Below are 21,348 nucleotides of genomic sequence, written 5' to 3' on the forward strand. Positions count from 1 at the left end.
TTTGTGTTACGGCGCGTTATCAAGGCGTTCTCCGTTCTTCCTGTCGACAACGAATCTGCGAAGGGGTCCGTAATTTATGATCATCATTGTAATGAAAGTCCCTGGGTGTCCGCGCAACAAATCGTTCTCTCCTGCATAAGTATGAATGTGCTTACTCAAGTCGAAAGTATTACCGCAATGTGTTACGCGGAATATCAGTACATAACGCTGAATATCATCCTTGCCACGTTTCATTGGTGTATTCATTGTAATAAACTGCACCCTGTAGTTCTTCATTACGATTGCGCTGGCGTGAACATTGAAGTAACGGTGTACGTTTCTTAGTTATTATACCAATATAGTCGGTAGATGCTTGTTCGCCATCAATTCCTGCACTTCGAATTTCGATTGACGATCAGCAGCAAATTTATGTACGAGCTGCAGATAGCTATTTTCTCAAGGCGTGAATTTATACGGTAAGCGATACACGTACCATGCATTTTTCAAGGTAAAATGAATGACGTAAAAGTTAGGTGGTTAAACGGACAATGAAAAACATGAAACGACACTATTGTTTCACCTTTCCACACGGACCGGATATAACAAACGCGCTCCGCGTAAAACGACGGAATTGATCAGTACTGGAGAGTGCTTGTTCCAGCGATGTTTCACGTATACTAGTTTGCGTATACCACTTCGCGGTAATCGGTAAATTGCGCTTCGTGCCGATCGAAATAACGATTTCGCGCTTTTCTAATTGGCCCCGAACAGAGGTTACAAATCATATCTCGAAGCGCGAAGGTTCGCGGTTATACATGCGCTTGGGCGAGAATCCTTTTTGCTTCTTCCACCATCACTCTGTTATTATCCCGTCCTTCCAATCCCTTCTTTTCTTCCCCTTCGCGTCCCTCCTTTGCATCCCTTGCTTTCCTTATTTTAACGGATTCCAAGCCGCGGATGTACTAAAGAGTTATCGGAGGATGAAAAGGAACAGGAAGAAGGAAGCGTGGGAGGCGAGATGAGTAGACGGGAAGTTAAACAAAACACTTCGGATGAAGTTCTACGAGAGGTATTTAAGACTCGACTCCGTACGCCATTATCACATAATGCGGTAGTATTATAAGAAGTAAATGGTATTCGTCTGTACTGCGTGTGAGCCCCCCCTCCCCCGAAAATGGGCATTCATAACCGTAATGTAGTGCGTACGTCTCAGTCCATAATAAGTAACGTCTTCCTACAATTTAAATCTTCATGGGTAATTCGACCGCGGTTGACTGCCGTAAAGAATGCGTCCATGTCGCGATCGCAACTTGTCGCGGACCACACAATCTCGCGTAGTCACCGTTAAAACAGGCAATGACATTAGCACGGCCTCGTAAGGCGTGATCTGCTGATGACAGGTAATTGAATATCTTTAGCGCCTCTTTGAAGATCGACGTGCCGCGACTCGATCCGCATCTCGCTTGAGAAACTCTTCCTTCGTACATATTCCTTCTCTGCGATTCTCCCTCCCTCAGGAAGTATTCCTCATCATTCTAATGGTTTATTATGTCCTCCTCGAAGTTCTTTTATTTCGCTGTCTGTCAAACGCATTTTTTCAAATAATTAAATTGAGTTTTGGCTCTGAATTGTTATAAATGCCAAGAGGTGTAAGATATTTTTATCCTAAAATATTTTGTTAGACTTTTTATTATTATTATTATTATTATTATTATTATATCTTTCAATTCTCTTATCGTTTTATTCTGTTTTACCTGTCTTCCTATCTCTTTTCCTTTTCTTCCTCATGCCCAGCTTCAAGCAAGTTTTCCATGAGTCACGATCGAAGCTCCCGTCACATAACGGAGATTAATTACGATTTAGCAAAGAGCGGATGACGTATGATGAGACGTGGGCGGAGTGCCTACTTCGTCGCTTATCGCGACGTGGGCCAATAACCGAGGAAGAACCGTGGTACTTGTGGCGGCGAGTGATAAACGCGTTGATTTATCAAAATTGTAATCTAACTCAACAACGTCTATAGATTATCGCAATTGCACGTATCACACGTGGGTAACATAACTGTGTACGCAACTTTACAACTTGACCCGTATAAAGCTCCGTTATTGAAATAATATGGAAAACTGCATGCGATTTTTAAAACAAATAAACAATATTACGTAATTTGACGAATGTACACGCAAACTTTTAATATAATTACAATAATATGAACAATATTTTAATTATGCGACTATTAATTAAAATTAATAGTCACAGATTAATCAAATAAGTTGCATTAAAAAATAATTTTTTGTCCTTCTTTAATTACGATCACGTGCTGAAGGCGTTAACAAAATATTGTTAACGCAGCATTAAGTATCTCAAATCTTTTCGCAATTAATTTGAAATCGTTTCTGTTTTCAGGCGCACTGTCGCAATCTCAGTTCCCCGTGTTTACGATCTATGCCCAGAAAAGTTGTCTGGCAGTGAAGCCCTGCGAACGAGCTTGGTGCATCGATAGAGTGCAGGGACACCGCCTTCAGGGTCACGCACGCAGAACCATGACCGCCTCCTCGAGGCAGCATTGCCTCGAGCTCTGCCTGGGCGAACGAGACTTCCTGTGCCGGTGAGTACCGATGCAGAGTATTTTCCTCTTACGTAGAACTGTCCGATTGCTCGTTTTCCACCGACCTGCTTTTCTATCCGCTTCATCGCGGATACGATGTCCGTGGAGTAGGACGAACTCGCTTCGTAATATTCGTCGCGAATCGGTACGCAGAGGGAACGCCGGCTCGAGTAGCTTTCGAGGAGCGTACGCTCCAATGCATTTTCCAGTTATTGGATTCTTGGACCAGCTAGAGGACGTTACACTGCGCTCTTATACACTCACGAGTGTTTCTCAGATAAGAACAGTACGTCGTATTGGGACGTGAAAGAAAACGACGAAGAATAGCAAGCGTTAGAAAGGGTCAATCTAACTCACGTTAAAATTGCTCTGTTTATCGCCGTGTATTGCAGAAAGGACGTTTTCAAGACGAAACTTTTTCTGTTGTATAAGTGAGAATAAGGCGGCAAATAATCTTGTGAGTTTTATTACACCGAAAATACGAAAGAAAAAGATATTCTATATAATACGCTTATTTGGCAATAATTAGTAAACGCATACGTTTTTTCATATGTGATATAATTCAAAATTAATGAAATTCTACGAAAAGATTATTTTTTTAACATTTTTGTTTTGCCAAACAATTAATATAATAATAAACAATAAGCAGAAAAGAATAATCTTGAAAAATTCATATATATTCTCTACAAAGGTTTCTTGTTCATAGTCTATTTGAATTATATGTACAATACGTATATTTGTCACACTGTAGTGCGAACACATTGTAAATGCTCGATGAATAGAAATTTTTCGGTATTATCAATCTACATGAGATATAAAGCATAATAAAATGTTTTCATAGTAACGGAAATAACGATACTCGTATTATTGCGTTTGTTCTGATGAACATACGGCGTATTATACATTATACTACACCACGGACGTTGATTGTTAGTTATCGTAATATCATAACGATAGAATGAAAATTTTATTGTCGAGAAATTTGAATTTTAATTGTCAATACATTCAGGACTTGAAATAATGAGTACGAAACAACTGTATTACGTTAATGGGACAGATAATTTCTTTGTTAATGTCAAATAAAACGACGCGTTATGCAATATCTTACAATGTAATAATATTGATTTATTTTGATCACGTCTCGCAATGATATTTTCAAATTTCTAAACTATCTTCGCCGTCTAACGATTCAGAGGAAGAAAATGCGATATGCGACTTTAGCTGCTAACGAACTAGACGATCATCGTTTTACGAGTAAATAGGTGCCGCATCGATGGACGTGTCCTTGTTGGAAATCACTTGCGTTGTCGCATTGATCTTATTTAGTGTAACACATAACGGCGCATAACCAGATGCAATAATGCGTATCGCGACGTCCTTATTGCGCGCACTTATAAATAATATAGTTCCGCATGGACCACAATCGCGGTTTCTATACGTTTATGTAGGTGGTATCCGGAGCGTAATGACGCACTTTCATTACTCCTACAATGAATGAGAGGAGAACGAGCGTGCAAGGGAAGCTTGCGGGGAAAGGAAAATAAAAGTATGAAATGGTATAGGCATCGAAGTTGGTTTACGACACGATTATATTGCATTTTAAATGAGCCTCTTTCACACGTGCCGCTATGGCGGGCGCTCTTCTGATCGCAGGATGGATGTTATATGGACTGCTTCCTTCGCTCGTATACATTATGCGTGTGAAAATCGCGATGGGGCATGAGAAGGAAGGTGGTGTATGATTTTCATGCGTGTCAATTATGTGGTATTACGCTCTCCTAGTTATCAAGTTTATTTGTATGAAATTTACAAATATTGTTTCACACTAAACGCGCGCGTTTCGCATTCCCTTTGATACACAAGTTGAGCGTATCGGCACGCGCATGCTGCCCAATGCTGCATTCTCGTCTTTTCCAAGTCTGTACGAGAAGGGGTTTTTATGCGCGCATCGTTATTGCCAATTCTCTTTCTCCGATCGTTATCGCCGATACAAGTAAGCGTCTAGACAAGAATGATTTCTCTCATGCCGCGATCAAACCGTTAGACACTTAAGGATTTTTCTCACGGAAGTAGTGATTATCGATCCGATGGCTTTTCTACAATTCATATGTTGATTTATATGCTAATCCGTATAGTCCATCTATCAATTACAGCGCACTTGATCTGTAATTACATTCACCTTTGAAATGCGATTTTTATCACGTATCACATTCAGCGTGCTTTTCCTCGCTTTAAGCGCTCACGCGCGCTCTTTGAATGCGCTAAGCATTTTAAACGTGACACGTGCTCGATGCGATAGCAGGCAGAAAAATGTACTTTTTTTCCCGGCTCAAGTTAAACTACGAACTATCTATCGGTTTTTACTACGCTAAAACTACGCCGGTTAAATATTCTTATATTTTATACTCTAATATAATTTTATTTCTCCTAATATTTTCCTCAATTGTAAAAAAAAAAAACCTATTTTCTATTGCGTCGATTAGACGCCGGCAAAACGTAAATAAATTTGAATAGGTTAGTTGTGAGAAACATCAGAGTATTACAGACATTTTTCATTGACCAAGCATGCGGAAGACGATGGCATGGGTCGGCGGCGGCGCGTCTTCCGATTTCGATAGAGCTTGGTGTTGCGCATTTATGCGATATCACGCCGACGCGTCAAGGTTCGCGTCCGTGAGGCAAGCGTGCCGGGTGAATGTGCACGTGCACACCTTGAAAGCCTCCAAAGCGAAAGGTCTCTCTGCCAGCTGGTCTCTCGCGAACGACCCCCAGAGCTGTACCTTGGCTTCGACCCGAGACAGGGTCGAGAGAGGTCCTCGGCCAGGCGGAACCGTATCAAATGTGGCATAGCTACGCGTCTTTTCTAGACCCCCGGTGTTTGAAGAAATCGTGGAAAAGAGAGCACCAGTGTGAATATATGCATGAACGACCGAACTGCTGAAGCAAATTTCTTGAACAAACGCGCCCCTTCGCGTTTTCCGAGGAGGGTACAGACGTAATCCGCTTAATCTCCGAAGAAATGAAACGTGGCGCTAGGAAGAAGGCAGCTAAACTAAAAACTTCGCTTATCACAGCGATTTTCCACGTAGATGACAGACGGGAAATATATAATTGCAATTACGCCGTTTAAACCGATTAATATGCGAGAAGCATATCGAGTAACGTGCGCCACGCGGAATTCGGTCAAATAATTAGCGTTAATTTATTTCGGGACGATTTATTGTGAGCTGTGTACAACGTTAATATTAATTGGCATTGCAAATTGAATAGAGGAATAATAATTATTTGATATACGCTCGCTCGCCACCGAAGGCTGTTTAATCGCGAGCATCCGTATTCATAAACACCGCAGAATAATTCGGTACGAGAACTCACAGCGATATCGATATATACTAAAATCGTATAAATCGACGAGTCGCTATCGAGCCGAAGCGATCGGCAGAAACGTGCGCGCGGCGGCCAGGTCGCGCGGCAAAGAGGAAACAACAATGAAACATTTATCCATGAGAGATAATGCACGGATTCAGAGATCATTGAGCGAATAAAGGCGCATCCTTAGGGTTTGCATAATCTTTCTATCCTAACCCGGCTAATCCTGAGAGGTCAACGGTGTGTAGCGGCAGAAACACTTAGGAAATTACATAAATATATATACTTTGTCGTTCAAGAAAAGTCAAGACGATAAGGAAGCGAGAGAGTGACCCCGTGCGTTTTTCGAAATCAACCCGAAAGAAAACGCGGGAAGGAAGTTAGCTATTTCATTAAATGTAGATAAATCTCTGCTACGCGTTGCCCCCGGTTGGCACTGGTCGCAATTGTTCACCGTACCGCTGCTCATGGATAATCAAGAGAACCCGTGGTATTATGTTATTGCGCAACAATACGCGCGTGTGATCGCGAGGGTTAGCTCCAGACGTGATGCTCCGGTTGTCTCGCACGAAGCCAGACCTCCGCTACTCGCTCAAGAAGCGCCGATGAAGATTGTATTAACATTCCATGGGAACAGTATTTCCTCGGTACAATCGCCTGATTAGACATTGTCGGCGCTTGGCGGCGGAATTCTTTTGCGGGAACTCCTTGATTTCCAACGAAGGCGCTTCATCACGCGGGAAGATCCTCGCCCGTTGAGATTATTGAAAGTTATTATGTTACAATCTTTTTTTTTTAAGATATGCATGCGCATCCGACGTTAATATGGATTAATACCCCCTTTAATGACTGCGTATCATTAACAAACATCACACAAACTTTCTTCCTGTAATTTCTTTTATTTTCAAAATTGTCTTTTGTAACGATTATGTTTTTTCTTCTCAATAATTATTTGAAATTTCTATCGTTAATCTGTAGTGTAGAATTTAACTGACATAACAACTTTTCGACACTCTTCATTCGTCGATAAGTTTTTCGAAAATTAAGTGGCTTAGTTCTTCCATTTATAGAAATTTTCCCGTTAAGTATATTAATTTTGAATCTTCCAATGCAAATACATACCGCTTGTACGATTATCGGAATGGAAGAAATCTCTCAGAGGTAACCAAAGTATGAAAATGATACAATCGAAGGTCTGTCGCGGAAGTAGATATAATACGTGTATATTTCTTTTGTCCAATGCATTGGTGATTTGTTGCGAGCAAATAGTAAAGGCTGAGCGCATCTCAAGTGATGTGCTCCAGATGAGTATTCGAGAGTACCGCGTTCGGAGCGCAGAAGAAGAGAATAGGAAGAACGAAGAAAGACGAGACGGGGTGCGAGGAAAGAGGAGACTGAAATCGTTGTGCACGCTTACGACCGTCGGGACTGGTCGGGGCGATCGATCAAACGCGAATCGGTCGTTCGAGAATCGTTTCTGCTGCTACAGGGGGCTGCTCGCAGACCTAGGCGATGGCTGTTCACGAGAGATAGATTATTACTGCCGGTACGCCGTATCGGCCTTCCTTGTTACCGGGTAATGAGTTTATTGTTTAAGAATCACGCCAGAGTTACATGTGCTGCAATCAATTACAATAATGTAATATAATCGTAGCAAGGTCCCGTGGCGTGCGGTGTATAATGAGGTCTTCTCTCCCTAATGAGAGTATTGGTTCACGAGAGGTGGCTAGCACAGTCTAAGCACGTACGGCCATGTACTCGAGTAACGCGCATGTAAGTACAGTAAGATGCACATATGATACACACGCTGTATCTTGTATGCATTACAAGCACATCCACATGTACCTTCGTGCGGACGTGCGGATGTACGTGGGTGCGTGCGTGCGTGCGTACGTGCGTCCGTGTGCGCGCAAGGCGAGACGAAATAAAACTACAAGAAAATGGAAACATTCGCGCCAAGTTTCGCCTTGTGCGAGCGCGAGTTGTAAATCTCGGAGAAAAGTTTAACCGGGAATATCCAGGCGCCTAGATAAAAACTTGCAGAAAGTTTGCGACGAAAAATTCGAATCCTACGTCGACGGTGGCAGCGAAGGTTCCCGGAAATCATTAATCTGGCATGTCACATCGGACATTGCTTGAACGAAGAATCCCGGAAACGGCAGACACGAAATTCCTTTTATCCCAGGGGTTAGCTCGACGATCCGGGAATTCAGAAAATTTGCATTGCTGATAATTGTAGAAGACTCTTAAGACGCTATGACGCCTCGCCGTGAATTGTGTCAAACTGATCGCACTCGGGTGTTCCTAAGTAGTTGATATTCCCTGATATTATTACGCGAATTCTTTGACACGTCCCATAAAATTCGTAGATTTGCACGTTCGTTCTTTGACATCTCCCTTATTTAATTCTACGAACGAACGACTGCGAAAGCCGAAGTTGATGAGAAGAAGAGCACTTACGCACCATGACTGCGTCGAAGTGGCGAGCGACAAACTTCCTGTAAAAAATTAACGTTTTGAAACGGAAGGACGTTGAGGGCACTACAGCGTGAATGAGGCCGGCTCTGGCTTTTGTCCCACAAAGTCGAGTATCACGAGCGAGATTTGTTGGAAAGGGCGGTTCCAGCAAGAAGAGTATGTACGGAATGCCTGATGCAAAACAGTTAAGATAACCAGAGTATTTTTGGTCCCGAAAAAATCATGCGTTATTACCACGCGTGTTACGTCGATTATGATATAATCAAGAATTAATCAAGATAGTGATTAATTATGCAAATCGTTCAGTATGATGTGCGTCTGTTAATAACTTATATTTAAAAACCTGTTTCGCATCATATCAATGGATTAAAGTAAATTTTGAACAATTTTAATTCTCGTATTTGGCATAAAAGAAAAGATTAAAAATTACAAGTGTCATAAATTTCGAACAGTCATTAACGAAAGACATCAAAATATTAATTTCTCCGCGTTTAAATTTTTTACCTTGGATCTATATATTAAATAATTTTGTTATAATGTAATTTGTTAGTTACTGGCAAAAATAAAAATTTATTATAAAGTAATAGGACATATTGACTAATTTTTATCAATGCCATTACAATAAAATTTTATACTCGAAGTAAAAACAAAGTATTTTTGTTCAAATGAAATTCTGTTCTCGCTTGGTATTTTTCCATTGCATGTTTTATATTTTATTGTGGCCTAAAAAATGGCTATTGAAAAAACAATATCCGACTACAGTTATTCACATGCAGATATACAGACCGTTTTGGAAAGAAAATCATGAAAAAAAGTATTGAGAAATTTTGATATATAGAAAAATCGTACGCCAGTTATATAATTTAATAATTTCCACCTATAATATACTCATGCTTTTATATTATTCAAATTGAAATTACATATTATACATCGAAATCATATAATTCGTTAAATTGAAATAATAATAAAGTACGCCAAATTAGCTTGATTTCACAACTGTAAAACGCAACTGTCCATCACAATGCGTGGAACATTATTTCTCCTAATACTATCATTTCTCCAAATAGTCTCCTCGGCGCATTAAGCGCTATTACCGTTTCCTCGACAGCAAACACTACTTCTCTACTGCGATTTCACTCTGTTACATTAGAAAACAAGTCCCTCTTCCTGTGCGCTTAGTCGTGCACTTAACGTTAGGAACGCTGCCCGATGTAACCAACACCGACACGTCCAATTATAAGTGCGAAATTCATTGTTCGAGGATCCGTGCAAGCGCACCGTGTAGTTCGTCCTACTCACGCGCTTGAAAGACTGCCAACAGGCGGGACACGCTGCGGTAGCATGTACCGGCGGGCTACTTAGAGCAGCAACAATCTCGAAGTCGAAACACTCCCACGAGAAATCTTCGACGATCGTACGGCGAAAAGAGCATTGGAGGAAAGTAACCACGAAAGAGCAAAGAGGACATTGGCACGTCGAAGAAAATTGGAGAAAGAAAGAGGGAGAGTCACAAAGTAATTTGATAGAACTCCCTCCCGGCAGAAAAAGCAGAACGTTTATAGAGCTATATACAGATACAGAAACGGCAAGATCCTAAAAAGAAAAAGGAGAAGTATTAAGAGAATAATATTTCATTCTATCCATTGACACACTGAAGAACGTAAAGCGGAGACAGAAGCTTTTATTAATTATAAAAGAACACACTGTGTCGCTGGTAATGTTCGTAGGAATGATCTCACCGCAGCATGTCCCACGACGCTACTTGTTAGAAGATATACTAGCCATAAATTCACGGAACACACCATTTAATGTCACGTCACGCATTAACAGTCGTAACTTGGTCTTCCTATTGTATTCAGTGCCTCTCCGGTTGTCACATGACTGTACTTCGCGATGAACAGTAAATGGGTCCCTATAGTATCCGCTAACGTGTACCATGCAAGTACGTACCGCAATCTGCTTCAACTGCGGATAATCCTGATGATTACGGACTAGAATTTGACGTACCCTTAATTTTCATGTGGTGACTTCAGTATTCGCGCGTTTCTTTATAATATCTCGCGCTACAGTTTTTGCTCGTGTTATCGTGAGTCGTTACATGAATAGCTGCGTGACTAGATGCGGTCACTGATGAAAAACACAGTCGCAAACTTGATTGCGAATTCGAGGAATGGTATGTCTCTTAAAGAGAAACATCCGATGGCATCGATTGACGCGTGCAGCAGAAGTCTGGTAACGAAATTCGAAAGGACGCGAATCGAATAAGGAAAGTTCAAAATAGATTAATCGAGGTGAGGGCAGAGAATGTGCAGAAAGAGTGATAGACGACCAGAACAGTGTTATCAATAAGGCTGATTTAACTTTATAATGTGCAATGATACTTCCATTTGCCGCACAATGAACAATTATTATCATCCAGCTAAAATAACTCATGGATATTATTTTCCGCAGTTATCCTCCGGGATGTACGGATACATATCTATACTGAGAAAAAAAATGTTGTTAACTTGACTAAATGCGTTTAGTTCGTAATGATTATTTAGTTCAAATATTTATATATTTAGATTAATAAAATTTTGTAATTTAAAAAACATGTTATTTGTCTGAATTAACAAATATTTGCTTGACAGCCCATGACTGCTACATTTAGTTGAATCAACTAATATTTTTTTGAAACAGTAACTTTTTTTTCAATGTAAATATAGGAAAATTGTATAAAAAAACATAAAGCCGAGGCAGAGAGAGAGAGAGAGAGAGAGAGAGAGAGAGAGAGAGGAAAGCCTACATGAAATTCATGTTTACTTGGAGCATCGGCAAGTGAAAAAGTCACAACACGTGACACGATAATTGCGACGGGAAGAGGAACCGCGGAAAAAGGCAACTTATTGCCGCATGGTTAAGAAACTGAAGACGCGTAACGAGCTATGCGGTGCGGTTTTCAACGTCCGGAGGTCTTGCGACGAAATAGATAGATAGGTAGAAGCGCGTGTTAGAAAGAAAATGACGGACGTCAGTTGAAGCGATTTGTACGGACCGTAAATAACTAAATAAAATTAATAAAGACGGACAGGTTAGTCAAACAAGATGGATTTTGGCGTTAAGGCGTCGTTGAAAGCGTAAAACGCAAAGAGGCGAGTAAGTTATCCGCGCGTCGCTCGACTGCGAGATGCCAGAGAAAGCAGAGGATAGAGACGAAGCGAAGCATGGAACGGATAAAGCAGCCACCTCCCGCGTGGGTAGTGTATCTCGATGTGAAAAGGTTTTAACGCCGGCGAGCACAAAGCAATCAATCATCCAGCAAAGTTGTTTAATCCCAGCAATAACTTGCGCCACGCCAACACCACGTACGTATCGTGCTATGAGGCCAGCGTAAGCAGCGACTTGTTACCGGCGAGAAGGCCGACCTCACGCAAGAAAATTATAAGTTTAGGAAAGACACGTGGAAAATGTCCATTTAGCCTGCACGCAAGTATGTTCAGCTAGTTTATCATCCGGCCTAGACATATTGCGAATCACTCGATAATACGCCGGTCTTCTTTTTTGCACGGTAATGATAGATAAATGCGCAGTCTAATATGAGAAAAATATCTTTGTAGAATAATGTCGTCCTATGAATAATCTCATTTACAATTAATTAAATAAACGACTAGAAAAGTATGATATTTGGAAATTATGTATTAGAGACAATCAAATGAAACGTAGCGAATGAAAAATTCAGAAATCAATTAAAATGTTAATAATCACCATGGTAAGGCACCTTTTGGTGAAACCAGACGATTCTGTTTATAAAATTCCTTGCCCTATTAATAAAATTCCTCGAACTCACTCGCAAAGAGCATTTATTACATCAGACTTTTGCTACATTTCATTTGACTGCCCCTAAGACATATGTATATACGATATTAGATTAAGATATCGATCAATTAATATTATTTTTATATTAAATCTACGCTTGCAAATAACACTGGTAGTTATCATTCGTATTTAACATTTGATAAAAAAAAAAAACAAGGATAAAATCATTGCAAGAGCGTCGCAAGCAAAGTGGAATGCGGGTTGGGTTAAATTATACGAGAAGTGTAGGTCGTCGTGTTTAATTTTTACTGTCAAATGAATCGTCGCTTTCTTCCGGTAACGCGTTTTTTTAAGTCAGCAGACGTTAATAGCACCCAAGTGCTCACGTTTGTGAATCGTCGAATCATTACTGCAGGTTACGTTTCCTCGTATACAGCCATTCTCCATTACGCCTCGGCGAATTACGTCGGTGGAACGCCTATGAAATCGTTCGAATACCACGTGCCGATAGTGGCTCGACGCTTGGTCGCCCGCGCGCATACATCGCAACGGCACTAACGGCAATCCCGGGGAAAGGGACCTGCCAATATGCCTAATTAAATCCATTCGCGCGAGCACGAAGCGTGGTATGAATCACATACGCGCGATCATTCTATACTCATCACATAATTTCGATAATACGCGACGCGTATGTCCACCATCTTCTTGGAGTCAACAGATCTCCGCATCGCGAAAAAGATCCGATGTTTCTCTTTCCCGTCATACGACTTCTCTCTTGTTTCCCCGCGATCATTTACCGTTGGACACATACTCGGTCGGGTCTCGGGGCCGCTTCGTTACATTCGACGGGCATTATCGCGAAACCGCAAGGGCATTTTTTTTATTCTCTCCACTTCCATGCCAAGTGCGCAGCTGCGTTGCGTGGTTCCGCACGGGCACTTGTGTAATTATGCGCGAATCGACGTCGAAGCACTCTCGAGCGCACGTCGTCGAGATTCATGTATGCCAACCGTGGACGATGCGTGTAAGCGAGCCACTCATATCATCGTGCAACATACACAGCCAGTGCTGAAACAGACCGGAACGTGTCAGTTCGCTCGGTCAGAGAGTGATGTAGCGAATGAGTACGAGAGAAAGGGAGATACGGGGAAGAGAGGAAGAGAGAAAGCGGAATCTGACGCGTACACGCGGTTGGATAATCGTCTGAATGCTACGATCCGGTATTGCACGGCTCCGGCCTCCGAGGTTAAATTGCGATCAAGGGCTTAACGGTGATTTCCAAGGCCGGTGGAGATACGTGACTGATTTCTACGATTTATTCGCGTTGGCAGTATGTCTCCACCGACCCGCTGCTACGTATTATCGATTCCGTCTAGCGGATTCCGCCTATCTCGTATGTTCCGTCACCTAAGAACGACGGTAGACTTTGAGGTCAAACTCGGATCTTGCAGCCTCATTCCCATAGAAATCCTGAAATGGCTCGCTGCTGTCGTATACTGTCCGCGTTATGAAAATTGAAGCGGGGATTAACTTTACTGTCCGACGGGGAAAAGAGACTTTATAGGGGGATAGGTGGATATTGGCGAAAGGGAGTATTCGTGCCGATAGTTTTATTACTCGCCGGCACAGTTTAATAAAGGATCTTTGAGATTTTTTTCTATACTTGGGAAATTCAAGAAAGAAATGTAGAATTATTCTTTATTCGTTTATCATAAAGCATTATTACTGCGTTAATACGCTTTGCGTATGCGCGCACTGTGCGATAATACAATTTTATACTCTGATCCGGAATATCCGAGTTGTTTAAAATAATTTAATTTTAAGAAACTGAATATTTTATAAAATATCACATTAGCTATATAAAGAATATTTAATATTCGGTACAACGGAATAGTTAATACAACTGGAAAATTCTCATTTGTAACATAAATTTATCAGAAAGATATATTAAATATTTTAATATTTACAGAAGAAAAAATGGATGGGAAACATATCCGTTTGTCACAACATACGCAACATATTTTTACGCAGCATTATTACCGTACTCCTCCTTTTATCATAATGCAAATACTACAACGAAATAGTTAATACAACGGGAAAATTTTCATTTTTAATATAAATTTATTAGAATAAATATAATAAATAATTTAATATCGTATTTATAGTAGAAAAGATGGATTTGACAAACGTATCCATTTTTCAAACCACATAAAATGAATTCACAAAATAATTTTAGCATTATTACATTAGTATTTCTCACTTTACAGTAACAATACAAGCAATACGAAATAGTACCTACAAACGGAAAATCCTCATTTGTACCATAAATTTATCAAAATAAATATATTAAATATTTCAATATCGTATTTACAGCAAAAAGAATGGAAAATAGTAGTGAATTCACAAAATATTTTTACGTAGCATCATTACACCATACTTCTCACTTTGCAGCGCTAGAAACGTTGATAAAAACTTTTAATGCAGAATCGGTTAAGTTCTTGTACGTGGAAAATAGAATAACTAGGTGGACCGTGTGCTTTGATGCATAGTTCTTGCGAGTTTTACTGCCATTAGAAAGCGAAAGCGTAACTGACTCAGAGTCTACTACTACATTCCGTAAGCTGGTGTTTATGAACATTCTCGAAGATTACGTACGCGATCTATCATCGTTTGTTAACGGCTATAAATCACGCCCGATATAGTCGGGCCGCCGGTCAAGGTTTAGCAAATAGAGTCCTTTTTCAAGGAAACGTCAATCAAGGCGCGGCGCCTCGTATCCTTTATCCGAATACGATACGTTCGAGGGATTATCGCAGGCATTAACATCGATTCGCAGATTGGCGACCGTCCACTGCAATTTTCCTGTAGGTACTCCGATAGAGCGCCGTGCCATTTGCGGAGGGAATTTATTTCACGGCGGTGTAATGGCGCTGGGAATTCGCCGTCGTGTATTTAAACGCGGCACCTCGCTGCGATGATCTCGTCCTTACCGCGATTGCGGATAGCGTACCTAAGGCCGGGGGAAAACCGCCGCGTGAAATTAACGGCACTGGCCGCTCGCATAATCCAACGGACGAATAACGGCGCTAGACCGCGTGGCAATTAGCCCGCGGAAAACACACAGTCGAACAAATATTCTCTCAACGTGGTACCGACCACGAGTGTGTGACCGTGCAGCGAACATGGAGGAACCGTAATGCGAGAGGGAGACGGGTGAGAGAAGAAGGAAGGTCTACACACCCTCGTCGACACCGTTACCCGATGATACTTGTCATTGTACACGACCTACCGTACGATGTTGCAACGAAACACGTGGCTGGATTTCATGCATACGCACATATTCTTTGATGCGGCACCGCCGGTCATTATAGACACGTACGTACGTACGTACAAAGCGGTAAACGCAAGGTCGGCGCGATCGGCGATAATAGTAATCCCTGAATTTACGAGTTGGCGCATGAATCCATCGCGTATTGCCTACGCGATGCGCGTACGAGAAAGAAGAAAGGATCGAACGCTCCATGAATCCTCTCCCCCGCAGGCTTATGTGATATCGTCACATACCATAGAAGAGTCCACTCGTATCTGTTCACACTCGTTAATCCTAGCTGCCCTCAGCATTCGCGTCGTTCCGCGATCAGTCGCCGATATACAACGGGCTATATAACGTGATGGTTATCGCCAAGTGTCATCGCGATCATTGCCATATATTCGCGACGCGTCACGAGCGGCGTGCAGCGGTTCGCCGACCGAATGAGTACTCGCGGCACTGTCCCACTTTCAGAACGTGTTCGCCGTATATCTCGTTAGACAGCCACCCACGTGGTCCGAAATAACCCGTCTCTAGTGGGACGCCGCTTGCTAGGGCCGCGCGATGCAAAGCAGCCTGAGCAAAGCGAGGACGAGGAGCGACCAGAGAGAGGACAGTACGTGGTGGGCAACGGAGAGAGAAGAGAAGGGTCCATCGTGGTAAGCGGCGAGCACATGCCTGTCCGATCCGACATAGCCGCTGAGTACAAGGTGGCATTGGGGATACAGCCGGTCTCTCGATCGCGGTCTCCGATAGCCGCCGCATGACAAGCCCAAGGGGTGTACGTAAACGGCTGAATCTACCTACCGACCTCTCTACTCTGGACGGTGCAAGGAGCCTCTTGTGTCCGTTGTGTCTGGCCGCATTCCCTCATGCTCTCTCTCTCTCTCTCTCTCTCTCTCTCTCTCATGCGCGCGCGCTCGCTCGCTTTGTATGAATATATACATAACGCAAATGTTCCCTTCCCCTTGTATTTCTCTCTCTCTCTCTCTCTCTCTCTCTCTCTCTCTCTCTAAATAGTGATTTCTCTCTTTTTCTCTCTCACTCACTCACTCTCTTACTCTCTCTTACGCGCGCGCTCTAGATTGCACTCTCGAATGGATTCGGTCGATAGTCTACATTCCACGCTTGCTTCGATACGAACTACCTATTTGATGATAGAGTACACGGATAATCGGATGACGTTAGCATCAGGAGCTGAACTCCGTGATTCGCACGAGCAGTTTATTACGTAGGAACTGCATTCAGCGAACGATGGAGAAGCAGACGACGAGCATGCAAAGTAGTGGATCGCTTCCTTCGGAGAAAGAAACGATGCGGGTGAGGACAGGGACGAGAATAAAACAGACAGGGACGGTCAATGACAGGAATAGCATACCGATATCGTTTGATCGACTTGCTGCTTGATTAGCGATTCGCCGCAACACAAACGTCTTGACCACGAAGGATACTATCGTATACTACGTCGTAAATACCCAAGAAATTGTATCGCTACGCTACCGTTTGTCTGATATTTTCTCCTACGAATAACTCGTTCTTTCATTCTGCTGACTAGCACCGACTTGGAATCTTTTTGCCAAGTTCACTATTCGTCGTTCGGTATTCAGAAATACTGAATCACGCTGGACAGGGAGACGTGCACGTAGAAAGCAAACATACGGACGTGTTTACACGTTGCCGCTATAATACATGTAAATAATCCACTAATTCAGCTTTGGTTAAATCGTAGTTAACAGATCCAGGGATATTGATTAGTCAATTTTCGAAACTGTTTCAAACTGTACGTTCAGTAATTGGCTCGAATGAATATCGAAGAAATCAAATCACTCTTGTCAGAATACTAGAAAAGATCTGGTTACTACTAGAAGATTTCTATAGTTTACGTTTATGTGTGCGTGCATGTCTTGATATGTTATTAATAATGAACATTAATATTCTGCGAACTAAGTAGCAGATTCTCACTCCCATCTTGTCGTCTCGCCATCGCGTTATGATGAATATACCATCGCCTTCGCTATGCGTGGCTGGCGAATTAAATAGCCAATATGCATGCCCGTATATACACCGTATAGATTCATGCGCGTACGGTCATGCGTTGAGAATAAGGAGCGGACTAAGGAGCAGCTTATTCCACGCAGCGGAAGTACCGCATTGATTTTCCGTAAATTAGATGCAAGTCATAACCATGTATACATACATTGGAAATTATACAGATAGCATTAACGACAAGGTCTTACCATTAGAAATCAAGCACCAAGCTCGCCCCTCGTTGCACCATCGCGATCTTATTCACTTGATATGATCATTCAACGCGGCCTGCGTTATGCTATTTTCCTCTCTTTGTTTCTACTGGGTACTACCACAGGATATCTCGGCGATACGTATGAGTAACAAGAATTAATATCCCGCGGTCCGCAAGGGGAGAGCGTTCACTTTTGCCTTGTCCGCTCAACGTCGTCCCACAATAAATACATCTTTCCCTCTTCTTATTCTACTTCCTTTCCTATCCTTCGCGAGCGCGCGGTGCATTTCTTCGTGTGCGCGCATTCGATTCTCGCGGGTGTGCTCGCGTGAGCGTGCACATACGTGCTGGGGTAACGACACTAAAGGAAATTTGTAATGAAACGTACAAGACATAATGGCGAATGGCGCAGGAGGCCGGGGGAAGCCACCGAAGCGATTTATCACGAACGCGATGTGATCGGGGCTCGCTTCTAGCGCTCGGACGTTAATAACGCCGGCTGCGAATCACGAGCTCTATCCCGCCGCCACCACCTCCATTCTCCGGCCGTGTCTACTCCGATGCATACCTAATAAAGCGGCGACCGCATCTCCCGACGCCGCATCGCCTTTTCCGTACAACCGCATAAAAAGCATACGACAGCGACAACAAAGACGGCGACGACGTGCCTCGATGATGGTGGGAGAAAAACGTGCAAGGTCGCGCGACGTATCTATACGTATACGTACGACGTACTGATCGTTGATCTGGAATTCGAAGATGCGAACTCAGATGCAATCGCAGAAATTTCGCAGAAAAATCACAGAGAAGAGCGCTTGAATCTCGCGAGCTTTGAATTTGGATGAGCACTGGCAATTATCGCGTCCATGCGAAACGACCAGTCTTCCATTATTCCTTAGGTAGATAACGAGCAACGTGTCGTTACGCACGGTGGTTAAGTTAAATGACATAAGAATTAATACTTTGCTTTTTTTGCAAATTTGCATCGTGTCTGGTTTTAATTAACAGTACAAAATCTAAGGATTGATAAAAAGAGAGCAATACCAAAATACAATAAAAAAGTTCATTATAACAGTTGATTACTTATCTATTTCCAATAGTTGCAAATATACTGTTGCAATTATCGAAAATGGTTCTTAACATATTACTCAATATCAAACAGTATTCAAGGTTCATTCTCTCTCTCTCTCTCTCTCTCTCTCTCTCTCTCTCTCTCTCTCTCTCTCTCTCTCTCGTGCGCAGAGGCATTTACCCTTCTCGAAGACTATTTCTATGGTCAGCAGAAAACGCGAACGATCGTTTCTACGCGACGCGTCCTAATCGGATATTGTCCGGGAAAGAGCAGCAAGGTGTAGGCCATCGTCTTCTCTCTCAAACGTACTTTCCTTAAAGTCAATTCAGAGGTACGTAATAGAGTGGCCTTTCTTCTCGGATGTACGTTTAGAGGGGTCAGGATGCGCCGGCATGGCCACTGAAAAGTTCGTGCTTGGTATTCGTATCAGCGGTCTCTACATCGCAGTACGAGAGGTACGTGTACGAGCGACCGAGTTAGTGATGGTGTCGATGGAGGTCCGGAACTGTACGGACGGATGTATCCTGCCAGCGAACTAGATAGCTACAGTACGGCTGAGCTAGTTGGAAGATGAGAGAAAGAGCACGGATACTTTGGCAGATAGAAGGAAAGAAAAGAGAGAGAAAGAGAGAGAGCTAATACCAAAGCCGATGCTGGCAGAACGACGGCGGTATGTGTAACAATCCTGTGATTGCCGTACCACTGTCGGATTCAACGTTCACCAGTCTCCTTTAGGATTCTCTCCTTTCTTCTTTATACGTATAGTCTCATATTGCCGCACCTCGCAGTTTCGTGTCAATCTGTGCCGTAGAACAGAAGAGAGTGAAAGGAAAAAATGGGAGAGAAAGAGCAAGGATACGAGGAAGGAAATGGAGGATCCGGAAGTAGATAGAAAAGATCGGAGACGGGGTGAGTATCCCACCGCAAGCGGTGAAATGGACGTTTAATGTAAAAATATAAAAACCAGTCAGCATGTTTTGTCGGAAGCGAGAGCGCGATTGACGGAACGCGAACGACGGAACGGGGGCAAAGAACCGAAACGGTCCGACTCGCCAGCTTGGCCGGGAACAGTCCGACCAGCCTATCTAGTTCGAGTCTCGCTCAACGAGTTGGCAAACTGTTCCCAACGCTGTACTCGTTCCGCACTACGTGTAGCTCTGACCCCCACGATATAACTATCCAAAAAGAGAAAGCGAGATAGAGTGGTCAAGAAAGAGCGAGAGAGAAAGAAAAACATGCAGGAGGAGCACTGCATTTCCTGCCCTCTTGTAACTTTTATGATCCGCGTAAAACAGCGATTTTCACTGGTTCCGCTTGCATCGGTCCGACCTTTCCTCTCTGTCTTTTTCCTGATTTTTTTGCTCTCTCCCTATTTTTCTTTTTTTTTTTCTGATTGTCATGTTCTTTTTTCTACCTTGCACTAGTTGCAACACATATTTTATTAACTCATACTTTTTCACTAATGCAAACTGAAATTCATTACAGTTGCTTTCTTTTGCTAATTTTTACAGTATCGTCGAGGGTGTGTATACGTGTGTGAAATTAAATAATTAGTAACGAAATTTAAAATACAGAAAAAAAATTTAGATTTGTATCGTGTTAATCCATTTGGATTAATTAATTCTCGTTGCGCATAAGCGTTACCGTTAGCTGCAAATATAGTCTTGGCACGAAATAGTAAAATTAAATCAATGCTAAACTTGATAAACAAGTCATTTAATAGAAACTCGCAGTTGCGAGAGCTCGGAAGTCTTTGGAATCGTATCAGACGTATACATACTTTGAAAACCACCACAGTTCGGGTTATCCTAACTCTGTCCCGATTTCCCGTGGACTTTACGACTTCGCTTGGCTTCGCGTGCTAAGCAAGAAAAATGTCACGGAAACGATCGAGGCGCGTCACGCTCCGCTCGATACGAAGGTAGCCGTGAAATTGGGGATTTAAGCACGGAAAGCGTGATTCGCGTTGTCGCCTCCTTCTCCTTTTCCTCCGCTATACAAGGCTTTAATTGAGTCGGACTTTTTACCGTTTACACAAAAGATTCGCTTATCTTGGTCGAGTTTTCAGCAAAAAAGAACGCGGAAATTAAGGAAGACATTACTATGCTCATTAACGGCCCTTAACTCCGCGTCCCTTTGATCATTATTTTACCGTTACTGAATATAAAAAATACATTTTTATTAAAATTTTATATAATAAAATAAATTTGTAGTTATATAATAAAAGATAAATAAATACTGAAGAATGCAACGCTTGTTACGCAAATATGCGGATATACACATTTAAAAATTAAATTGTAATTTAAGTTCTCTTTGACTTTTTCCGACATACAATTTTTACAATCGTAAACTTACCTACTCATAGCAGAATAAATGCAGAATACATTTTCAGTTTGTCTTGTGTCATTTTTGTTTTGATGCGCTAGAGCTAACTAATTAATATAATTAGCTGTCAGTAATCTGAGAATTGTATGGGATTTACATTATATACTTATATT

At 42.1% G+C, this 21,348-nt stretch overlaps 2 protein-coding genes across 3 annotated transcripts in view; one reads left to right on the forward strand and one right to left on the reverse strand.

Annotated features, from left to right (window-relative positions):
• Positions 1-21,348, reverse strand: part of LOC108753574 (autophagy-related protein 16-1) — a 424,436-nt gene that overhangs the window by 185,201 nt on the left and 217,887 nt on the right. The gene's annotated exons all lie outside the window — the stretch shown is intronic.
• LOC108753573 overlaps positions 1-21,348 on the forward strand; it is a 178,615-nt gene that overhangs the window by 124,253 nt on the left and 33,014 nt on the right. For both annotated transcript variants that reach the window (XM_018495268.1, XM_018495270.1), the window contains one exon: positions 2,383-2,584. In XM_018495268.1, coding sequence (XP_018350770.1) covers positions 2,383-2,584 — 202 coding nt within the window. The remainder of the gene's footprint in view (positions 1-2,382; positions 2,585-21,348) is intronic.

Source organism: Trachymyrmex septentrionalis, unplaced genomic scaffold, assembly GCF_001594115.1.
Source record: "Trachymyrmex septentrionalis isolate Tsep2-gDNA-1 unplaced genomic scaffold, Tsep1.0 scaffold7, whole genome shotgun sequence".
Lineage (NCBI taxonomy): Eukaryota > Metazoa > Arthropoda > Insecta > Hymenoptera > Formicidae > Trachymyrmex > Trachymyrmex septentrionalis.